The following is a 23,777-nucleotide window of genomic DNA, read 5'->3' on the forward strand; positions in this document are numbered from 1 at the left end:
TTCAGACTTACTACCTTTTTGTTAAAAAAAAAAAAAAAAAAAAAAAAAATAGTGAAGTGAACAATACTCACCAAATATAAAAAGTAGTGTTCACTCACCTATTCATTAAACAATTCATTTATCTCTCTTCCTTTTTGCTTTTCATTTCTCTTTTTTCCTTTAATAGTTAAAAAAAGAATAAAAAAAACTACTTTATTTAAATATTGTTTTTCATCTATTTTTTTATCATAGATAGAGGAGAGTGGGAGAGGGAGAGAGAGAGAGGAGAGGAGAGAATAGAAAAAAAGAATAAAAAATGTTTATAAGGTGCTACAGTAGTTCACTGTAGCAAATTTTAGGAAAATTGTTATTCTAGAAGGTCTGCTAAAGCACCAAAATTACTAAATTTAACTTAAAAGTTAGTTTAAAAGCCCTATTGTAGATGCTCTCATAAATTTAGTGAGTAAAATTTGATAAAGCTACTAAGAATACTCTTATAAATTTCTTCTGGTACCAAATGATGGCAATCAAAGAGAGATCTGGTGAAAGAAAGAATTAAATGATGGATTCTTCCCATGGCCCAATAACAGCTGCAAGCCCAATTGAACCTTATCGCAAGTTCATGCGATAAGGTTTCAAGTGGGCCGGGCATTCAGTATTAGTTGAATTTCCTGTGCAAAGGCAGAAGAGGAAGGATTAAACGCATGTTGATGCCTTTGTCAATCTTAGGAACTGCTTGGCATGTATTCTGACATGCCAAAGAATACACAACACTTTTAGAGATGGTGTAGTATAAAAAATGAGAATGTTTTAATGTTGATTTTTTTTAAAAAAGAAAGTAAATAGTGTTGAAGGGACGGGAAAGTGTTTAACAAACATAGCCTGAATTTGTTGAAAATTTCTGTCAGGATTTTAAAAGTCCAGCCCTCCAACTTTGACAGGGGAATGCCAAAGGAAAATAAGTGGTAAGAAGGCATATATATATATATATACCTTTAATTTGAGGGGATGTTAAAATATAAGATATGGTTTCATAATCAGCGATGACATTGTGGTCACCTGAATCTGGCTCAAGAAAGAATTCATGTGATAAGGTTTCGAGTGCAATACCCTTTTGTCTTAGTTGAATTTCATGTGCAAGGGCAGAACATGAAAAATTAAATACCGAGAGATGTTACATATCCGTTTATAATTTATTTTTTGTTCATCTCTTTTGAACTTATAAGACTCACATTAGGCCCCATAGATTTGATAATGAATTTGCCTATATGTTATAGGGAGACAAAGAAGAGATTAATAAAAAACATAAACAAAACATTTCTCTTAAATGCATGTTGGTGCCTTTGTCAATCTTAGGAATTGCTTGGCGACAACAAAATCCAAGCAAATCTTATATCTGGATGAACCACGGCATTTGTTGAAAACTTTCATATTAATAAATTTGGTTTCATGTAATTTCAAGTCATTGCAAATGCTTGCCAAATTTAAAATGAGACACATGTGACTTTATTAGATAAGTTTGTATGAATTAGTTACAAACCAGTTTGTAGCAAATTTCAGTCCCTTCAAAAGGCAATGAAACAAATTTATTTCGTACAAAAACTCACAACAATCTTAACGCACAAGAGGCATCTACGTAGACAAAATTTATTTACGAGTAATGCCATACATTTATCCCACTTTAAACCCGAGTACCCGGGTACTCTTATATATACTGCACCTCAAAATTCATTAACTTTGGTATCAAAAACAAATTAATGCTATATCTTCATCTCGTGCCCTCTAAGCACTATACTTTTCTCTTTGAATTTGCATTAAGATCCCCTTGACCATAATACTAATGAGTCAGATTATACGTCATTCTTCTAAATTTATGGGACCTACATGTAATGAAAATGGTCATCCACTATGAAAATGAGTGAAAAATAAGACGAAAAATAGTTTTTATAATTTTTCAATATTTGTAATACGAGAATATGCTATTCTAGGTCGAAGTCACAACCTATGACACGACCCTAGCATGGATTGAAATTAAGTTTTATGAATTTTTTCAATTTAGTCTTTAAAAGTATTATGTGTCCCTTACTATATGATGTTAGAAATAATTTTGATGGTTCAAAATATTCTTGTTAATACCAAACCATATTAATATGAAATTAATAAAATAAATATAATGCAATATAATAAAATTAAAGTAAGGAAAAATCTTACGATGCTATAGAAAGGAAAAATCTTACGATGCTATAGAATCACGCAAGAGCATTGTCTTTGAAGGTTGATTCGTGCCTTTCAGAGTATATAACTCAGTGCGATCAAATATCTTGATACATAACTTTTTAGAATTAGACTATAGTATCTACCTTCATTAAAGACATACTTCCCAATAACGAAGACTAATAGAACAACCTAATTGTCAAAGTGGATGAAGGACTTCAGATTATTATTTTGTGAAAAATTTAATAATATAACATATATCTCTATGCATGGCATGAAACAAGTGGTTTTGACAGCACTATAAGGGTCTGTTTGACAATGGCCATGGCCTAGATACTGTTTATTATTGACCAGTTGACCACTTTTTCATCCTTAAAATTTGTCACTTTTTTACCATATTACCCCTTAGTTATTGAATTTTTTCTACAGAAAATCTCATACCATCAGCCCAGTCCATTCGGTTATGACAAATAGTTAAAAGATAAATACCCAAAAGACAGCACCGCCCTCATCCACCATTTATAGAGATGACATTCAAAACAAAGCTCCAGAGTCCTCTATTTCGACTAGTCAAGAACACTGAACCAGGCGGTTTCCATCTTTAAAGCTCCCTCACCCTATGGACGACACTCATCACCCTCCCCAAGACACCCACCCACCCACCCACCCATCCCTTCCTTCTCTTCCATCACAAACAAGATCACAGACACAACCATCGCCACCGTCGATAACTGCTCAAGCAGTAGGAAATGCAAGGGTAAAGGAGGCCCCGACAACAGCAAGTTCAGGTACGGTGGAGCCCGGCAGCGGAGTTGGGGCAAATGGGTAGCCGAGATCCGAGAGCCACGCAAGCGTACACGCAAGTGGCTCGGCACTTTCACCACTGCCGAGGACGCCGCTCGCGCCTACGACCGCGCCGCCATCATCCTCTACGGCTCAAGGGCTCAGCTCAATCTCCAGCCCTCTAGCGGTTCCTCGTCCCACTCCTGCTCCTCCACACGTGGCTCCTCCTCATCGTCTTCAACTCAAACCCTCCGCCCTCTTCTCCCTCGCTCCTCTGGGTTTCTTTTGCGTATTTATATTTTTGACAGAGAGAGAGGATGCAAGTTTGGGGGTGGGGGGTGAGAAGGGCTCACACAAGTAGATTTGGGTCAGTTGGCTGAGGAAAGAAAATGAGCTTGGGAGCTGAAGCGAAATCAAAGCGCTAGAATTTGTCAGAAAAAAAAAAGAAGTAAAGGCTAATAGGGTAATTGTACATCAGGTTTATGAGGATTATTTTATTAAAATGCACTTATACCGATAATCTACAGTGTCTAGGCTAGCTGAACGCTTTTGCCAAACACCCCCTAAGATAATAAAAAACGAAGAAATGATTTTCATGTGTAAAAACGTACATGTATACACATGAGATTGAAGAAGATATTTTCTTCTATAGAAGTGAGTTGCTGACTTTTTCAAAGCTCACAATAAAGAAACTAGGGAAAAATGCAGTTTACCCCCTTAAGTTTTAGGAATTTTTCAATTTTAACCCTAAAGTTTAAAAATTGGCAATCTACTCCCCTGAAGTTTCAAAAATTGGCAATTTAAACCTTATGTTTAATTTTTCCGTTAAATTGAACATAAATTTTTTAAAAAAAGCCTAAGGGCAATGATGTAATTTCATAAATTTTCGTTCATTTTGACGGAAAAATTAAACAGAAAGTTTAAATTGCCAATTTTTGAAACTTCAGGGGGGTAGATTGCCAATTTTTAAACTTTGGGGTTAAAATTGAAAAACCCCTAAAACTTCAGGGGGTAAACTGCATTTTTCCCAAAAAAACTATAATGTTAATTTACATTAACGTTCAAAACTATAAAACCAATTAAACATGATTTTAGCCATTTTTTTTTTTTTTTTCTATAAAAGTTGGTTTGGTCAACTAATTAAAGTTGATTCCATTCTTCCATAAAAATTGGTTTAAGATCAAATTAACGGTTAAAAAATAAATAATGTTTGTAACACTACAACATATGAGAAGTACAATATATATATTTTTTAATAACACTATTAAAAAAGCATGTAAAAAGTACTTAAAGCATTCTCATTAAGTTCTTTAAAATTTCTCTAAATTTAACTTATAAAATGCACTTCTTTTTTATTTTTTTTTTTAATTCAACTAGCCATTTTTTAAAACTGCAAAATATCAAACTCTTTAATATTTCTCTACTTTAACTAACTATTATTTTTTTTTATTAATAAATGTAATTGCCATGAAACTCACGCCACCCCAACAACCAAAATAATATTAAAAAATAAATAGCTTTTGCTTTTAGAGCATTCTCATTGAGCTCTTTAAATTTGGCTTTTCTTTAAAAATTTGAAACAGCTCACAAAAAGAGTCACTTAACAAGCTCTCTACTCTATTTCAAATTTAACTTTGACCAACAAGACTCTCCAAATATCAAGTGCCAAAAAGTGAAAGTTATTTAGTTTTTTTTAATCTTATATATTCATTTTCCTTCTCTCTCTCATCTACCAAGAACAAAAAAAGAATTAAAAAAAATAAGAAATTAATAATATTTAACTAAAATAGAAAAAGATATAGAGAGTTTGATATTTGATTTATTTTAAAAGTAATTCTTCAAATTTAACTATTATTTGAAGAGCTCAATATGGATGCTCTTACTATTTGAAGAGCAGTTAATGCAAATGTTGAATTTAACTTTGGATAAAAAGTTTGATAGATGAAGTTTTATGTGGATTTTGTTAAAAATTTAGAGAAATATCAAATATAAAGAGCTTGATGGAGATACTCCTACTATTAAAAAAGCACGTGATTCCACTACAAGAAATTTGGTCATTAGCGACCAAATTATTAACGGCGACCCAAATGTTGCCGCTAATGACCTCTCATTAGTGGCGACAATAAAGTCGCCGTTAATAGCGGATGCTAAATACCAAAATAATTGATATTTAGCAGCAACACCAATAGTGACGACTATTATCGCCGCTACTTACCACTCATCAGCAGCGACATCGCACAATCACCACTGTTGGGCACTCAATATTGATGACACACGTTGCCGCTAATTAAATACAATCAACAGCAGCCACATCTCAAAGTTGCCATTATTGAGTGGTCAATAGTGGCAATGTTTGAAGTTGTCGGTCCTGAAAAAAATAATAATAAAATAAAATAAAATAAAATAAATAGGCCTTATTTCGGACCCAGTTTGTTGAAAATTTGACGGAATATTAACATGCTATAGCTCTCCAACTTTGACCAGGGAAAGCCAAAGGAAAAGAAGTGGTAAAAAGGCTGGAAACTTCGTAGAAATAAACTGACTACTATATATATATATAATGTATAATTCACACATGTTTTCATCAAGGCAGCATGAGGATTGGGGCAGAGCAACACCTCCTCCGTGGGTTTCTGGTATTTATTACCCTATTTCTCGCATGGAGCATGCCAGTCACCGGTACGAGTAATTAAAAAAAAAAAAAAAAAAATTAAGCACCTTTTGCTCAATCTTTTTTTTTATTTATTTTTTATTTTTTATTGTTTTATTTTACATGTAAAAATGAGGTTGTGCCTTCATTTGTGAGGGCTCTCTGTTTATGTTCCTTTGATTCAATTTAGATGTTAATTATTATTATTTTTTTTTTCCATTTCAAACTTAATTTTAAATATATATTGTGGTGATATATTTGTTCCAATTAATACTAAATTACAGGTCGTGAGAGGATGCTGATAGTTCATACACAATATAGGGAAGAATTGTCCGAAACCGTCGCTGCACAATCATTTTCACCGCCTCCGCCTCCGCAATACATACCACGTTCACCGCCTCCACCTCCCGGAGCGTCTAGAGGGCAAATCCCCTAGTAGACATTCCCTGTATTTCATGTATTAGTCATCTAATGTTTGATTGTAATCCAGTCATATGCCATATGTGTTAAAATATAGATTTTTTTTATATTGGGTTTATATTTTTTATATTATATTATTTTTCATAAATGTGTGATTGTAATCAAACCATACATTATTTGTATTGTTTTCATCTACCAGTTTTCTTCAATAAATAAGGGTCATTTGTATTGTAACAAGATTATTAAGAAATAAGAGCAAACTATAAGCCTTAAGAGCAATTCCTAGTAGTAGACGTGATTGTCTAGCACCAAACCACTTAAAAAAAAAAAAAAAGCTCTTGCATTTGCTGTTTCTTCATTTATAATTGTGCTTTTAAGATCTATGAATTTTATTTGAGAAAAATATAATTTAGCTCTCCAAACTATCAGTCATTTTAATTTTAGTTTCCTAATGTTCAAAAAGTAATAAAGTAGCCCTCAAACTATCAAACAATTGCAATTTGGCCACTCTGTTAATAATTACCATCAAATAGGATCAAAAATTCAAAACTACGTCGTTTTGGCAAGGTTAAGTTACTAAAATGCCCTTTTAAAAAATGCCCCCTAAAACAACGTCATTTTGAGGAAAAGGAAAAAAAAAAAAAAATTGGTTTAGGGGTGGCTCGCCCGCCCCCCTAAACCACCGTTGTTGGTTTTTTTTTTCCTCCTCAAAACAATGTCGTTTTGGGGGAGCATTTTTTAAATTGATTTTTTTTTAAAAAAAAAGGGTATTTTAGTAACTTAACATTGCCAAAATGACATAGTTTTGAATTTTCCATCCTATTTGACGATAATGACTGATAGAGTGGCTCAATTGCAATTGTTTGGTAGTTTGTGGGCTATTTTATTACTTTTTGAACATTAGGGGGTTAAAATAAAAATGGCTGGTAGTTTGGAGGGCTAAATTATATTTTTCCTATTTTATTTACATTATGAAAACAAACCAAAAGAATCTGAAAGACCTTCAATGTAGGACAACTAAAATACCCAGAGAGAGAGATAGAGATCAAGTAAAAAAAAAGACGGAGTATCACTTTATGTAACAATTGGACAAATTACCAAAAAAAAGCATAGAAATGTCATTTTATTAGATGTGTTTGTATGAATTTGCTATACAACAGTTTGTACCAAAATTTATGTTATTCTTTCAAAGATTTACTTCCAAGTTCCTACGTGATAGAATTTGTTGGTTAATTAAGATAGATAACATGATCCTTTCTCCATTTATTCCTAGTGACACTATAATCAGAACAACTCATTTTCTATTTGTAATTGTTGCTTAAATTAAAAGAAAAGTACAAAAATAGAAAGAAAGAAAGACAGAAAAAGCAAATATACGAAAAATGTTGGTGATTAGTCTTCAGACGCTAATTAAACTTATCTAAATTAATAAAAAGCATGGTTGGTCACTAACTATTCAACAAGTAACAAGCAGAGAAAGAAGAATAAACGTAATACATTCTATAGAGGCTACCAACCTGAATTCATAAGTGCAGGGGGTTAATGGGGACTGGTGAAGAGATCCACATAGCAATTGAATTTGAGTTGCCATCATCATCATCACAACATCTCAGAAAGTTGAATATCATCAATTAAATCTATCGCTTTCTCTTCATATCTATGTTCTAGATGGAATCCACAACTTTTAAAGAACATTGACTTTGAAGGTCTGCCATACGAATCCTTGCATATAAATTTAACTCGAAGATTATCCGTCTTTAGCTAGATCGATGTGAACCATGGAAATTCAACCACACATGATTTGAGCCGGGTGATTTATGTATACAATAACCATGAGAATAGATGTGTTGACCATTATTGATGACTTCAACAAGAATTCCCAAAGTAACCCTAACTTGTACATCCTCTGTTCCCAAAACAGCAGAGAAAGCAAATCCTGTATTCTCCGAATCCAAATGTACAGGCTCATTGATATATATTTCACACGAATTAGCATTTGAAACCTCTTTACGATGGTTGAAGTAATCTAGAATCTTATTCCCTGTAAATAGACAGCCAAATTGATGGTCCTTAGAATGTCCCTGTTACATGAATATGACAAATTTTCAGTGATAAGACCAACAAATCAATGCAGTCACTAACAAGTATATGTGAAAGAGAGATAACCCAATCAATAAACGAATTTGCATATCGACCCCCATATTTTCTTGCAGTCCAGGGCAATCAGAGAAGTCAATCCATTCAAGTGTTGGTGGAAGTTTTGGAATTTCTCTAAGTTGCTTGCAACCAGCCAAAAAAAGCCTCTTCAATCCAGCAAATTTGTTGAGCCACACAGGAAGGCTAACAATAGCGCTACCTGATAGATCTAGAAATTCAAATCTAGAAGGGCAATCATGTTGAATCAATAAATCTGATTCTAATGGAACATGGTTTCCAAGAATTAAGTTTGGAAATCTTCTACCTTCTTCTAAAAATATTGCCAATGACACACACCAATTAGCACTCATAAAAATTAAGTTTGGTGGAAGTCCTAGAATTTCTCGAAGTTGCTTGCATTCCATCAAAAAAAGGAACTTCAATCTAACAAATCCTCTTATGCATGGAGGAAGGGCAACGATATAACTCCTTGATAGATCTAATTCCGTCAATGTGGAGCAACACCCAAAGGTCCAAAAGAAAATTGATTCTGAGAGGAATGCTTGTTGAAGTTTTGGAAATACTATTGAGGAACAAGCATCAGGAAAATCGCTTGTATTCGTCGGAGGCGACAATTGAAGTAGTTCGGCCATTGATGAAATTGCAGATTCCTCTACAGATGGAACATTGGGCATGGATTGTCTCGTATCCTCCAATGTTTCTAGAAACTCAACAACTTTTGAACAGACATCAAGACAAAGACAACAACTATGTGGAAGATTCATATAGTTTGTTTGACCGCCTAGACATGGTAATATAATCTTATTCAGATCCTGCATGCTTAGTTTTTCTAAATGTTGCAACTTATGAATGCTATCCGGAAGATTCATAAGGTTTGTGCAACCATTTAGATTTAAGGTTTTAACCCCAACGAGGTACCCAATGGATGAAGGCAATTCCTCTATACCAGTTTCGCTAAAGTCAATTTCCTTTAAACATTCCATTTGACACTCAATTTCTGGAAAGTTGTTAAGCCTTGAGCAATTAACCCGGAAGCCAAAGATTTTCAAGAGATCTCATCTTGAGACTTTTCGGAAAACTCATAAGATTAGAGCATTCGCAAAGACTCAAACTAATGAGCTTATCAAGAAATCCAACAGAATGATGAATCTCAACTAAATTTTTGCAACCATCTAGAGCCAATTTCTCTAAGTTTGGGATCCTTGAAACATCTGAAATTTTTCTTAGGAATTCACAACGAGTGAAATTCATAATTGTTATGTTTTGGAAGTTCTGTCAAGAAAAAGAGGAAATACATTAGTTTGAAAGAAGTTTACAATAAAACCTAAAGAAAGAAATATTAAAAAGAATTATTCTACTTGGACTCCCTCCAATTCCTTCAAGTGACTTTGAGGCATTATTAAAACAAGGTTCTTTCCACAAAAATTGGCTGGCAAAGATTCCCCAGAATATTTAGGCCAATAAAGCCATCTTAACTCATTCGAGAGAAAATTAGGCTCTTCAGAAAAATGTGCATTACGGTTTATAAACATTCTGAGCCTTTTCATCTTCTTGAAGGCTTTGGGACTCAAATGTATCAAGTCTGGTTTAGGCATATCTATCAATATGCCATCAATTTTACTTGTTCCCTAACAAGGCAATGAATAGATAAGTGTACCAGCAAAATTCTAACATAAAGTTCTTCATACTTTAGCATTTCCTAGTTCCTAGAACTATAATTCTTGTCTTAATAAAATTCAGATATATATATATATATATTACTTTGTAAAAATAAACAAGCTTATAGCACTGTTTGTCTTCGTATATTGCTTCTTCTGGTTTTGTTAGATTTTGAAAATACCCATGTTTTTTTATTTAAAATAAAATAAAATAAAAAATTATAAAGATTCATGTGTTTATCTTTTTTCAAAAAAAAAAAAAAAACATATTTGCAATATTTTTGCAACATCTTTGCAATTTTTTTATTTTTTTTTTCATATAAAACAAAACATGGGTATTTTGGACATTTAACAAAAATTGACGGAAAATCTTAACATAATGAGGTAAATTGAAAGAAATTGAAAGTTAGATATCTTTAATTGAGAGCTTTTAAACTTTAAGGAGGTAATGTCAAAAAGAGTAGAAATTCGGAGGGAGTTTTTTAAAGTTTTCACTTTTTAATATTTTTCATAAAATTTATTTGATTAGTTATTGTAAAATGAATAACAAATTATTGAGACTGAGAATTGATTTTGATAGGGCCACATTTTAAATAAGTTTTGCATGTGGGGTAGCAAATGAAAATTGGTTTGGTAAAATTTTGGGAAATGTTTTTGAAAAACCAAAAATTGAAAAATCGTTTTACAAAATAAAATAAAAAAGTGTTGCAACAGAGTGGCAGTAGCCACCATCAAGTCGCCATCATGTAGTTTATTTGGTAGCGTGGCGGCAACCGCTAGATGCATTTGTGGTCATCATGAGGCTACCAAATGCGTCTGGTGGCTCTACGTGCCTGCCAGGTCTGTATAGCGGCCACCTCCGCTCACTATCAGGCGGCAGCAACACTACTCAAACATTTTATTTTTAAAGACTTTTTACTATTTTTTTTTTGTTATACATGTAATTAACACCCTTACACTTGAAAAAAAAAAAAAAATGTATATAAACAATCTTTTCCCTAAAAAAAAAAAAAAACGTTTTCCTTAAAATTAGTGAGAAATGTCTTTGTGTTTTATTTTTTGAAAAGTGCTTTGTAGTTATTTAGAAGAGTTTTGTAGTTTATTTCAAAAGTATGCTAGTGGTGGAGATCACACTTGAAACAGCGATCGAGATTGGAAAAGAGTTTTTGAAATTTTACCACACAAGTGGTGGGCATGATTGGTAAAGTTTTTGAAAGTAGTTTTTTATTTTATAATTTTTGAAAGTATTTTTTTAAAAAGTAAAAATTCACAGATAAATTTGTTCCTTTATAATTGAAAATATTGTTTAATGATAGAGATCATCTTTTTATCCTCTTAAAGTTGATGTGACTTTCAAAATTACTATTGGATCAAAATTTAAGTATGATTCATCTAAAATTTAATAGTAATTTTAAAAGGATAAAAAGATAATCTTAGTATTACTCATTGTAAAAACTAAAAATTGAAAGAGTTTTCAAACAAAAGAAAGTATTAAAAAAGAAAAAAAAAATATATATATATGTTGGGCATTGGTTGATGCCGGATGGAACCATGGCCCAGCCAGTCCCGTCTTAAAAAAAATTTTTTAAGAAAAGGTTTTTTAAGATTTAAATTTGTTAAAAAAAAATTAGTTTATGTCTTTTTTTTCTTCTTCTTAATTTGGCCCCTGGTTCTTGTTTTTTACAATCCAACCCCCCTAAAATTGAATTTCTAGTTCTATCCCTAAATATTTGCCTCCAAGAGTGGCCCCCCTCCCTTCAGTGAAGGGTGAAGGGGTGGCCTCCCATCATATATGGAGGCCGGTATTCACTTTCTTTTCTTTCTTTTTTTTTATTTATTTTTTTAAATAAAGAAATTTATTATTACTTTTTCTAGTTTTTCGTAAATAATAATAAGACCAACCTCCACACTTGAAAAGATGAGCATGTGTTTTAAAACACATTCGATTACGAAGCTATATTTTGTAAAAAGAGGTTTGTATTTTATTTTTGTAAAATATTTTGTAGTTTGTTTTGAAAAATGTTTTTATTAAAAAAATTATTTTCCAAAAATTATATATTAAATTAAAAAAATTTCATTATAATATTTTAATTTCTAATTGGGATTTTTTTTTTTTTTTTCCTCAAGGTGGGATTAACCTCAGATGTTCTCCTTCTATTTTATGAGCATTACTATTTTTACGTGAAAATTCAACCCTTTAAAGTCCCATAAACATCTTACTTGAAGCAATATTGTTATTTGTAAAATCTCAAATAAAACTTTTATTTTGTAAAATCTCAAGATAGGTTGTGATATATCCTATTATTTGAAAACAATTTTACAATTTTTTTTTTTTCCTGTGAGTAAAAAAGGCTGAAAAGTTACATGCAAATATATGCATGTGGATACAGAAAAGAAACAAATGTATAATTGAATGAGATTTTTAATATAATTCTTACCGTATTTTCTTGTAGAACATGACGGACATCTTCATGAAACCACAATCTACTACGCTTGCCAGGTTCTTCGGGTGATTCTTGTCGAACAATTTCTTTACCCATTTCTTGCAGTAGGTCATGCATCACCAATGAATTGTAATAAGACTCATTTACGAGACACTTATCCTTTAGCTCTTCAATGCCACCATATGAGTGAGAACCACGAGTACTGACTATCATTTTTGTGACATATTCTATATCCTCTCCTTTGAAGAAACATGCGATGTCAAGGAAAATATTCTTCGTATTTTCATCCAATCCATCAAAACTTATTTTAAGTTTTTTTTTTAATATCATTGTGAGGAATTATTTTGTACTCGTCCAATTTACTTTTCCAATAAAGTAAATCTCTACCTTTTAGGGCCGAGCCTAGAACTGTTAAAGCTAGTGGCAATCCTCTAGTATAAGATATTGCATCTTTTGTGATTTCAACATAATCATCATCAGGCTTGTCTTTATTGAAGGCATGCCAACTAAAGAGCTGAAGTGCTTCATAGTGACCCAATTCCAGCGCCTCGTAGGTTAAAACTTGATGCTTAGTTAGTAAATGTTTATCTCTTGTTGTTATGATGATTCTACTTCCTAAACCAAACCAATCATTTTTTCCAACTATATTTTCTAATTGGTTTGAATGATCCACATCATCAAGAACTAGGAGTACCCTTAGACGGCGAAGCCTTTGCTTTATCAAAGTAATTCCTTGATCAACATTATAAACCTTTATACTTGAGTCTTCTAGGATCTTAGAAAGAAGTTCATTTTGCAAACAAATCAGACTGCCAATTTGGCCGGAAGTTTCTCTAATGTCTCCAAGAAAACAACTACCATCAAACTCATAAGCAATTGAGTTGTAGATAGCTTTAGCAATAGTTGTCTTACCAATTCCACCAATTCCAAAGATCCCTACCATGCATGTATTTTAATTCTTCTCTATATCTAAAAGCGACTTCGCATCTTGTACACGAGACTCTATTCCAACGGGATATTGGGCAACTTGAAAGTATGTCTTTTTTACTAATATCAAATTCACCCATTCAATGATTTCTTGAATAAATTCAAGTTCATTCCTACCAATACAAAAAGATAACAAAACATCTAATGAGTTACCATATAAAAAAGAATAGAAATTATGTGTAACGATCAAGGGAAAAGCGCTAGTTACATTTGCACTATTATCAGAAAAGAACTAGTCAATTTGGAGCTTTTCTAAAATCTCTTATAAAGCTCGGTTTCACCTATTAACTAAATAATGTAAGACTTAACACTCATGACAATCTTTATAAACCACTCACTTTATATGGCTACTTCTAATCTTCCTAATATAAAACCAATGTGTTGCATTATGTATTCGAAAAGTAGGACTGGAAAGAAAACTCAGCGGTACAATATGCAGCAACAAATGGAAAAAGTTCATTTTCAATTTCTTTAGGTCAAGAATGAGTTATTTAAGCAAATTATGACGCTAAAACAAACTAATCGGTTGAATTTAATTAAATCTTGAACAAAAATTATTTAAAAGATTAATTGTAGGAAGTCATTTTTAAATGTAAAATAGCTCAAATGCATGAAAGCAGGCGTAAGAGTAGTTAGAAATACCTGTTCCCCAAAAGCTTTCTGGACAAATTGGCCACGTCTCTTATGGCTGCCTTCCACCCCTCCACGTTCATTTCATCATTCCTGAACTTTTCTTCAAGTTTAGCGAATGCTTCTCCAACAATATTAGTTTGATTCCATATTTCCGACGGATCTACGTCGTAGAACAATGGTAGAACCTGTTGCCCTCTTGTTTTTCTACAGTTGAGGATTGTCATTAGCTCGTCCAAGCACCATCGGGATGAGATGTAGTTTTTAGAGAATACAATGATTGAAATCTCTGACTCTTCAATGGCTTATTGTTTTTTTAGGCAAAAAAAAAAAAAAAAAAATGCATCGCCATAATTCCTACGTGGTCATCCCCATTCATCCCGACGCCAAATTCCGGTATCCCACAGCATGCCCCACCAGCCCACCGAATCTCTCTGTAATTATTATTATTATTATTATTAGTATATGTGAATTGTATGTGAATTGTGTGAGTCGCTGTTGTGGGGTATGTGAATTGTGATAGGTGCTTCCAAATTTGGTCCGGCTACGACAATTGTTACTGTAGCATATACAATCGATTGATGTTAAAAAAAAAAAAAAAATTGTACGAAATAGTGAAAAAAAAAAATTGTTTTATAGTAATTTTCTTTATTTAAATAGTAATAAAAAATGATTGATATAAAAAGTAAAAATGTTGGAAGTTGATTTTGAGAAAAATAATATAAAGATTTTTTTTTGGACCATTGGCAAGCAGGGAAAGTCGATGGACTCGACAGCTCATCCACTGGAAACCTTGCGGTGTGAGACGGAATATTTAGTCCTTAATTACTTGATTTTACCATAGGTGTGTTTTTCCATTTCTTTTTGCTAAAAATAGGTGTTTAGCAAAATTCATATGCATATATATGATATGTATCAATGAGGCTATAGTTACTTAATTTGTTTAGTTTGATTTCCCTTTTTTTTTTTGCTTTCCTCAAAGATACTAATCATTTTCTCCAAACTCTCCGTTTTCGGCGTAAAATATTTTTGAAAAAAATATTTTTCGTGCTTTTAGGTATTTGGTACTATCAGTACTGACCAAAACTAAAAACAAAAGAGTTGAACAAAAATTGATCTAGTTATTATTAGATTTTGCTTGTAAATTTTCGTTTACAAACCTATGCCGGAGAAAACAACAACCTTTTCTGTTGTTCAAAACGTGTCCATGCTTTTTTTACTCAGAAATATAATTGACGAAAGATAGTTTTTTTTTATTTTTTTAACAGAGCGTCGACGCTTACAAGTAATGATCAATGAAAGCTAAAACAGATCTTGGTTGTGGAACAGACTAAATATATGATCATCGCCCCTTAATTTATGAAATCAATTGTATCCTCCATTTAGGGTTCTCATTCTTTTCCAACATAAAAAATCTTAATGAAAACCAGTAGAAAAACTAGGCCAGATTCGAACTACAAACTCATGACACAAACTCATACATACCTACACAGATTTAACACCCAATTCAAGTACATTTTAGTATCGGTAGCCATCGTAGAGGAAGGGCAACTGGACACAAGCACAAAATACAATGCAATCATCAAGAATGAAAAGCAAAACCACCGAAGCTTTTAGGGAAAAAAAATTTCAGGTAAGATCATCTTCCTCCAGTTCTTTGGCCTTCAGCTTTTCCTTCACCCTTAAAAGAAGAGTTGTCTTCCAGGAATCCTACAGATCAGTTTATGCAATTAGCATCAGAAAATTGCAGCAAATACAATTCTTTCCTTGTATTGAGATCTAGGGTACTGCACCAAATGCAATACTTTTTAGCCAAGATCGTAACAACAAATTAAAAAAAGGGTTAGCTGTTGAGTAGTTGAATCACTCCCACGGCCGCAGAGCATTTTATTCAGATAGTGTTCTGTTATTCCCCTTTGCTCCCCCCCGGAAATTTTATTACAGAAAATTTTATCCTGATTTCAATATGTTATTCCAGATAAACTCTCACAAAACCAATTTAGAAGTTCCTAGAATGTGATCAACATCCTAAATTTCAAATGAGTTTCTAACAGTGCTGGAGAGACTTTTACCAGCGGAGTCATGCTATCAAATTCTTTGACTACATCAGTAAACTTCACAACATCTTCCTCATCAACTGCAGCAGCAATATCCTGTCACAAAGACATAAGCTTCTTTGTCAAGATTCAGAAAATATAGATAACAACGAAATTATTTTAAAAATGCCACCATGATAAAGGAGGCAGATACACTGCTAAAAAATAGCAAGTTACTCTAATTTAAAAGGCAATATAATTAATGCTAAAAGATGAGGAAAGAAAAAAATAAATACTATAAAAAGGTGATGACAACAATTCAAATTGTAGAATCAACCAAATAGAAGATATTTAACCCTTCAAAACAAGAGCCCTTGAAATATATTAAAAAATTAATATAATAAAAAGTTTAAAACTCACTGCTAAGAATCGGTATTCACGTGTTCCAGAAAAAGTTGGATCCAGTTCCTGCAATAGCAAATGCGACATTAGTATAGTCAGATGACTCAATAGGTAGAATATTAAGATGCTGAAATAGGGCCAAATTCAGACCTGATATCGCTCTAATGCGTTGCTAATTGCCACAACATCACCTTTGCAGAGTTGGCAAATGCCAGCATTAAGAAGGTGTCCTTTAACTCCATACTTCAGCAAGTTATTATTCATTGACTGTCGTGCTATCTGTTCAAAAATCTCAATCGACTTCGGATATCTGGAGAAATATCACAAACAACTATTCAGGCCCCCATCAATGAAAATGTCACTTCCATAATTATTAAAATGGCTCCAGAATCGGGATTTCTGTTCTTGTTGTCACTTTGCATTTTCCTACCACAGAATTTGGGGTAAGTGGGCACTTGTGCAGGCGAACTAGGACATATGCAACAATTAATAATAATCTTTTCCAAACTAGAACCTGTATCCAAACAATTGTGCAAAAACTAACAACCATTACAGGAAAATCAAACATATTGAAAAGACAAGTTAATTGCCCGCCTTATCAAATGAAAACACAATTCTCAACAGTATTTGATTGACAACCTCAGTTTCTCAAGTTAAGTTCTTAGTAGCATTCCAAATGTTCATGTCCTCACCCAAGCCTTTCCAAATATGCATATATAGAATCTTATAGTAATAATAATAATATTTTTTCAACATCTTGTCCTAGCTCAAAAACAAGAGCAAATACAACAACTTAATGTAATTAAATACATCTAGCAAATAAATCTCAGCTGCAGATACTAATAAGTTATAACAGGAGTACAATTTCAAGATGCGTTAGGTTGTGGAAATTCTGGGATCATGTTGAGATATCCACCTGAGATTATACATGTTTCTCATAACAAACAACTTGCAGAAACAAAATTCCATGCACACAAACAGGCAGGATGAGATAGATACAAACTGTGCAAGACAATCCTTGGGAAGAACTAATCACAATAACCAGAAGCCATATACTGTGTCAAGAGTAAGATATTTGCAAATAGTTGCTAGCCTTACTGTTCTAGTTGAGCAGCAAATTGTGCGACTTTCTGCTTGCACTGATTGGCAGAAGTTGTTACTTCTTCATTTTGGAAGAAGTCAGCTGACTTTTCAAAGTAAACAATAGCCTGCTCAATGTTGTGTTCGGACTCATACAATTCAGCAATTTCCTGTGCAGGGAAAAAAAGAAAAATCCAAATTCACCAACTGTTTTTTTTTTTTTTTTTTTTTTGTAATTAAACTACAATAATTACAAAAATGTATTCCACAAAAACATAGACACCAAGAGCACTCCATAATCAATTTCTTGATTTCTAGAAGGCTTGAGATTATTGCAACAAGCAATAGAAATAAAAAGGAACAACATAGTAGTAAAACCCAAAATAGTACGAGAATAACTTCTATAAGGTCTTGGCATAAACTAAGCCTCTTGTGCCCTCCATTAAGAGATTGACACATCAGCCTATCACAAGAAAATCAAATGTCAGCAAAACACTGGATCACTGCCAAATCAACGTTCTATGATCTCCCACCTCTGTTCAGTTAACGTGAGAAGAAAAAACACCACCACCGACCAGGCCAGGCACCCACCCCTCAGGACAGCCGCCGCCCAGGCCGAACACCGCCGCAGGTTCCAACGTTGCTCCTTCACCCAGGCTGAACCCCACAGCTACCACCATCGTGTTCGCACAGGAAGATTGAGAAAATCCCTTTTTCCCCATTCTCAGATCTCCCGGTGTGTGTGTGTGTGTGTGTGTGTGTGTGTGAGAGAGAGAGAGAGAGAGAGAGGAGGAGGAGGAAGCAATACCTGAGTTGTTTCTCATAGATGCTAGAAGATCATCAATTGATGAGCGAGTGGGGCATGCCTTGAACAGCTTGGCATCACCCCTGCCATGGAGTATTTGTGATGTGTTCCAAGCTGTTGCTTGGATGGGTATATATATGGGCCAGATGGTGTAAGGAGGAGTAGAGGAGTGGAGGAGAACTGTGTTGCAATTTGAAGGGTTGAAGATGGAGAGATCTGGGATTTAGAGTTTGTTTAGAGAAGAATGCAAATAGGAAAAGGGGATTTTCTCAAAGCAGCTCTTCGCGTGGGTGGTGGCGTTCAACTTGAGTGGCGGCAGTCCTGGGGCGGAATCTAGTCTGACTGGCGCTAGTTCTGCCGGCAGTTGGTCTGGGCACTGATTTCTCTCTCATGTTGCCTGAGGAGAGGAGATTTGGCAGTGATCCAGTGTTTTGCTCACATTTGAATTTCTTGTTTGAGGCTGATGTGTCATTCTCACATTGGAGGGCACAAAAAGTTTGGTTTGTGCCAAGACTTTATAGAAGTTATTCTCAAATAGTACACCTCAAAATAACAAACCAAGTAGAAAAATTACTTTATATGATTATCTCAGACGCAAGGATTAGTAGAAATTTCCTACAAAGCCGAGTAAAAAATTTACCTTGAAGTATCTTGCAGCCATGCTGAGCCTTCCAATATCACAAAACAGATTTACTGCCTGATCTAAGCAAGATATGGCCTCTGCATAACGATTTTTTTTTTAGTTACAAAGAAGTTTTATCCCACTCAATTGAAAGAGAAACAAACTAGCAGATAATACAAATAGATAGGCAATAAATATAGGCAGACAACTACTTCTACAATTCATATACGGCCCTACATGCAGTAGAAAGGTGATATGTGCAGTTAATGCCAATAGAGGAAAAGGCTGCTATTCCTGGGAAGTTACATAAACAAATACTTTATAAATTCAAGCACCTATCTTATATATGCAATCTGTTCACTATATCTTTTTCATCTTTCACTTTTGATTGGTAAGATTTGTCCACTATATCATCGATTCTCAACAGCACGGTCTATTGCTAAAAGCATGGAATTTGATCATGCCAGACAATTTAAATTGACTAGTGTGAGAGACCAACCAAAGGATGGCCTAGGTACTTTCAAACTTCATGGAGTCATGTTTATAGGAAACGTCACGCATGTAAGCCAAAACCATACATACCATTCACAGATGCTTTCTTATAGCAATGAGCAGCATCAACATAAGCTTGGGCAGCTTCATGTTTGCTTTCCAACTATAAACACAATAGTATGGGACGATATTGTCAATTAAGAAATAATTGGTCAAAAGAATAGATGCACTAAAAAGATTAAAATAAGTAACAATTAAAGAGGTCTTTCTCTTGTTCTGGTATTTCATATAGAATTAAGCATTCTTTGCTGGATGATCTGGGAATGATTGAAGGTCAATTCCCTGTGAGATATCTTGGGGTTCCACTCATTTCTTCTAGGCTTTATGTAGCAAATTGTGGGGCTTTGATTAATAGAATCACTGGTCGGATTGACTCCTGGTTGTCAAAGAATCTCTCTTATGCAGGCAGGCTTCAATTGATTTCTTCTGTGTTGTACAGCTTACAAGTGTATTGGACCAGTATTTTCATTCTTCCAAAGAAGGTTTTAAAAGATATTGAGCAAAAGTTTAACAGATTTCTTTGGAATGGGAAGAATGTAGGGTCTGCTAAGGCTAAAGTGTCTTGGGATGATATTTGTTTACCTAAGAAGGAGGGTGGTTTGGGGTTGAAGAGGCTTGAAGTATGGAATCAATCCTCTATGCTTAGGCATATTTGGAGCCTTTTTGCTAGGTCTGGTTCCATTTGGGTGGCTTGGGTTATGGAAAATTTATTGAAAAGAAAGTTTTTGGAGTGTTGGAATTCCTCAAAACTGCTCTTGGAATTGGAGAAAGATTCTGAAACTAAGGGATATTGCCAGGAGATTCTTGAGGTTTCAGGTTGGAACTGGGGAACACATTCACCTTTGGCTGGATTGGTGGCACCCTGCGGGAGTTTTGTTTGAGTAATTTGGTTTTAGGGTTGTTTATGATGCTCATAGTACTTTGGAAGCCAAGCTCTCATCTGTTATTCAGAATGGTAATTGGTTCTGGAGGCCAGCTAGATAAGAGGTATTGGTTGAGATTCAAGCTAGACTATATGAAGTTGGTTTGGGATCTTGTGATAAATCTATTTGGGGTGCATCAAGGAAAAAAGTTTATGTTCGTTCAGAAACTTGGGAGGTCCTTAGGGAGAAGAATGAGGAGGTTTTGTGGTGTAAATTGGTTTGGTTCCCTCTTGCTATTCCTAAGCAGGCATTTATTCTTTGGCTGGATATGAAGGATAGGCTTACCACAGGGGTAAGATTGCAGAAATGGGGTTATCAAGGTAATGTCCAATGTCGGTTTTGTCATCATCATTTGGAAACTAGAGCTCACTTGTTTTTTGAGTGCAGCTTTAGTTACAGAATTTGGAAATTTTGTATGATGAGGTGTAGAGTTGCAAATGTTTATGTGGATTGGGATGACATTGTGCAACAAGGATGCAGTACCTAGGTTCATAAGTCTCTTAAGTGTTTGATTTGTTGTTGGTCTTGGGTTCTACTGTTTACCATCTTTGGCTCACTAGGAATGAGCTAATTCATGCTGACCAGCCTTGTTCAGAGGAACAGATTTTAAAGAAGATTGTTTGGGAAGTAAGAACTCGATTTGCTAGGAAAGGAAAATTTCCTAGTACTCGTGGGAACATTCTCCTATGTTCTTTGTGGAACTTACCTGCAGAAATTCTTATATAGTTGCTGGGATGCAGGTTGTTGTTTCTGATTTCTGATGGTTGTCTTTGTTTTTTTTGGGTTTTGTTAAGACTTTGTAATGGGATTGGTGAATTTTTACCTGCTGTAAGTGGGGTACAGGTTTTCTGTGTTCTGTTTTGGCCTTTTCAAAAGGCTTGTAAGGAGTTTTGAGGTGTTGTTTTGTTGTGTTTTGAGCATAATGAAATCTCTTATTCATCAAAAAAATAAAAATAAAAATAAGTTACAATGCTTAATCCCAAAAATCCAAGTACCTACCTTTAAATGGCAGTTTGCCAACTTTATATATGTTGCTCCAGCCTTCTCCCCTGAAAAACCATATACATAGAGGCCGGCAACTCTTAATATGGGCACACAATGTTGACAAAATTTAGTCTAGAGAACAAGTTCATTCTTCGATTCACATGACCCCTACAGTACCACAATGATCCGAGATTCTTTTTTTTTTTTTGTAAGAAAAATTTGGACCATTTTGCGCAGGGGTCATTTCCCTAGGACAAGATAAAGCAAACATCTTTTAGATCAGCGCAAGACAACAATATAGATATTGCGAGTAATTAATTTGGAAAAATGGGTCAAGAGCTATTTCTCGTATTAAGCCCGTATGGCTTAAAAAACTTTGTTTCCTTTAATCGAATATGCTTTCAGAAAACTATCCTCACAAAACAGGGTAAAATTTGAAAATTTCATCACATTTATCAAATTCATCACAACAAAATGCAATTCGGTCTTCAAGTATCATTTCCAAACTAAATTCTAAAACCCTAATTTATCTACCACTTAATAATTTAAAATCCACGCCGATCCACCCTAATGCAATCAATCGAGAATCACCAATTCAAATCCAAACCCCAAGCTTCCCACCAAGAACCGAAACAAACAGACCCCAAATCATATAAAAAACTCAATGATCAATTTCCAAAATTGGGTCATTATTGTCGCCAATAATAAAATTAAAGGGTTAACGCGACCGATTTGTTACACAGATTAAAACTTCCCATCTCTATCCCTTTCCTCCTGCTTCTTCCCAGGGAAACAAAAAGAAAATTAAATTTTTTTTTTTTATAAAAAAAAAAAAAAAAAAAAACAACAATCAGAGATATGTAGAAGTGAAGAATAATACAGGATTTGCCGAGCTTAAAGGAATTAGCAGCTTTGTCGAAGAGATCGGCGGCGTCTTCATACTTGGAGCCGAACAATCCCCAGCCGTTGAGCTTCTTCTCTGCTTTCTTCTCGAACTCGTCTGCTCGAGCTATCTGATCCCCCATTTGATTACTCAGAATTTTCTTCTCTGTTGCAGATCACACAAGGAGACTCTATTAAGCAACCGTGAAATCGGATGTTGTCAAAGTCAGCTTTTATTGCTCCTAGAAAAAAAGAAGGGTTAAATACCCCGTATCCCTGGCTTCGTAGCTTTATTTATTTATTTTTTTTTTTGTCTTAGCAGCACCTATGCACGGTAATGAACGGGTTCGGATCAGTGGCCTTTTTGGGGGTTTGCTTTTGACAACTACAAGTCGTTTATGTTTCCTTCTATAAGTGAGGATAGGATGATGCGGCTTGGATCCAGCTTCCATGCGGTAGTGAAAAACTACCGCATGGATGCGGTTATCCCAAACTACACCGTTTTAAGTTTAGTAAAAGTTGATTTCTTTGCTAAACGGTACAGTTGTAATAAAACTATAACTCTTGCCCTATAAGACTCACGCCGTTACACCAAACAGCAACGGCAAACTGTATTTAACAAAATAATAGTCCACACAAGAAGAAAAAGGGGATTTGGGTGAGCTCAGGCCAAACAATTGCAAGAGGCCTCGCCGGAGCGCCTACCAATCTACCATTGACACTCTCTTTCTCTCTCCCTGTAAATCAGAACCCATATTTGCACACATATGAGGATTCTTTAAAAAAAAAAAAAAAAATTGTAATTCTATTAACACAACTTCTACAGAAGACCATCAACTGCAACATTCCATAACACCCACAACCAACCTAGAACCAAAGGAACCGAAAAAAAAAACAAAAAACAAAAGCTCTAGCAAAAAGAATTAGCAGAGAAAGAGTAACCAGGGAGGGAAAGAAGCAACCCAGAACCAAAGGAACCCCAAAAAAAATCAAAAGCTCCAGCAAAAAGAATTAACAAAGAAAGGAACCCCAAAAAAAATCAAAAGCTCCAGCAAAAAGAATTAACAAAGAGGGAGAGAGAAGAGATTATGGGGGAAAATCTGTGTACTCTTTTTTAAAATCTCCAAAAAAAAACCCCAAATCAACAAAACCCCCAACCAAAACATCAAAATCAAAACACGGAAATCAAATATATAGTATCAAAAAAACCCAAATCAACAAAACAGGGACCAAAATATCAGAATCAAAAAATCAGATCCGGATTACAGAAAGAGAGAGAGAGGGAGAGAGAATATGGGATACCCAAATCAATTGTTTGGCCTGAGCTCCTCTCCACTGAAAAGGCAAACGTTACTTCATTGGAGAAGAAACAACACCCTCTCTCTCTTTGTTTCGCTCGCCCACCATAGATGAAGAATTACAAGCTGCAACAAGGCTCACTGCCATCAAATAATAAGCTCTTCAATCCGCAAATGCATCTCCAGAACCTTGTGTTTTATTTTCTTCTCTTTTGCTCAGAGATTTCTCCTTCCACTTGCAACTCAACCAGCTTTGATCTTCCGGCGACTG

At 34.3% G+C, this 23,777-nt stretch overlaps 1 protein-coding gene and 1 pseudogene across 2 annotated transcripts; both read right to left on the minus strand.

The window, feature by feature from the left end:
* Positions 1 to 9,602: 9,602 nt before the first annotated feature.
* Positions 9,603 to 14,149, minus strand: LOC132162864 (TMV resistance protein N-like; annotated as a pseudogene).
* Positions 14,150 to 15,259: 1,110 nt separating this feature from the next.
* Positions 15,260 to 23,766, minus strand: LOC132163433 (alpha-soluble NSF attachment protein 2). Of its 2 annotated transcripts, none has more exons than XM_059573722.2 (10): positions 23,511 to 23,766; positions 22,207 to 22,374; positions 21,342 to 21,391; positions 19,450 to 19,522; positions 18,886 to 18,965; positions 17,459 to 17,610; positions 16,511 to 16,670; positions 16,379 to 16,426; positions 15,995 to 16,075; positions 15,260 to 15,632 (listed from the first exon to the last, which is right to left on the minus strand). In XM_059573722.2, exons 2-10 carry the CDS (start codon positions 22,349 to 22,351, stop codon positions 15,552 to 15,554), a joined length of 870 nt encoding a protein of 289 aa, XP_059429705.1. In that variant the 5' UTR covers positions 22,352 to 22,374; positions 23,511 to 23,766; the 3' UTR covers positions 15,260 to 15,551. The 2 variants fall into 2 exon arrangements, with proteins under 2 accessions (XP_059429705.1, XP_059429706.1); XM_059573723.2 differs by lacking the exon at positions 23,511 to 23,766 and adding an exon at positions 22,476 to 22,504.
* Between the last annotated feature and the right edge of the window lie 11 nt (positions 23,767 to 23,777).

This window comes from Corylus avellana, chromosome 8 (assembly GCF_965113065.1).
Source record: "Corylus avellana chromosome 8, dhCorAvel1.hap1.2, whole genome shotgun sequence".
Classification (NCBI taxonomy): Eukaryota; Viridiplantae; Streptophyta; class Magnoliopsida; order Fagales; family Betulaceae; genus Corylus; species Corylus avellana.

What these genes read in the sequence shown, in the direction of transcription:
- LOC132163433 (XM_059573722.2), bottom strand. Translation starts at nt 22,351, where the DNA reads ATGGGGGATCAGATAGCTCGAGCAGACGAGTTCGAGAAGAAAGCAGAG. An exon ending in TGGCAAACTGCCATTTAAAG is followed by an intron (nt 19,523 to 21,341) that starts GTAGGTACTTGG and finishes TTGTGTTTATAG; the next exon opens with TTGGAAAGCAAACATGAAGC. An exon ending in GTGAATACCGATTCTTAGCA is followed by an intron (nt 16,076 to 16,378) that starts GTGAGTTTTAAA and finishes TCTTTGTGACAG; the next exon opens with GATATTGCTGCTGCAGTTGA.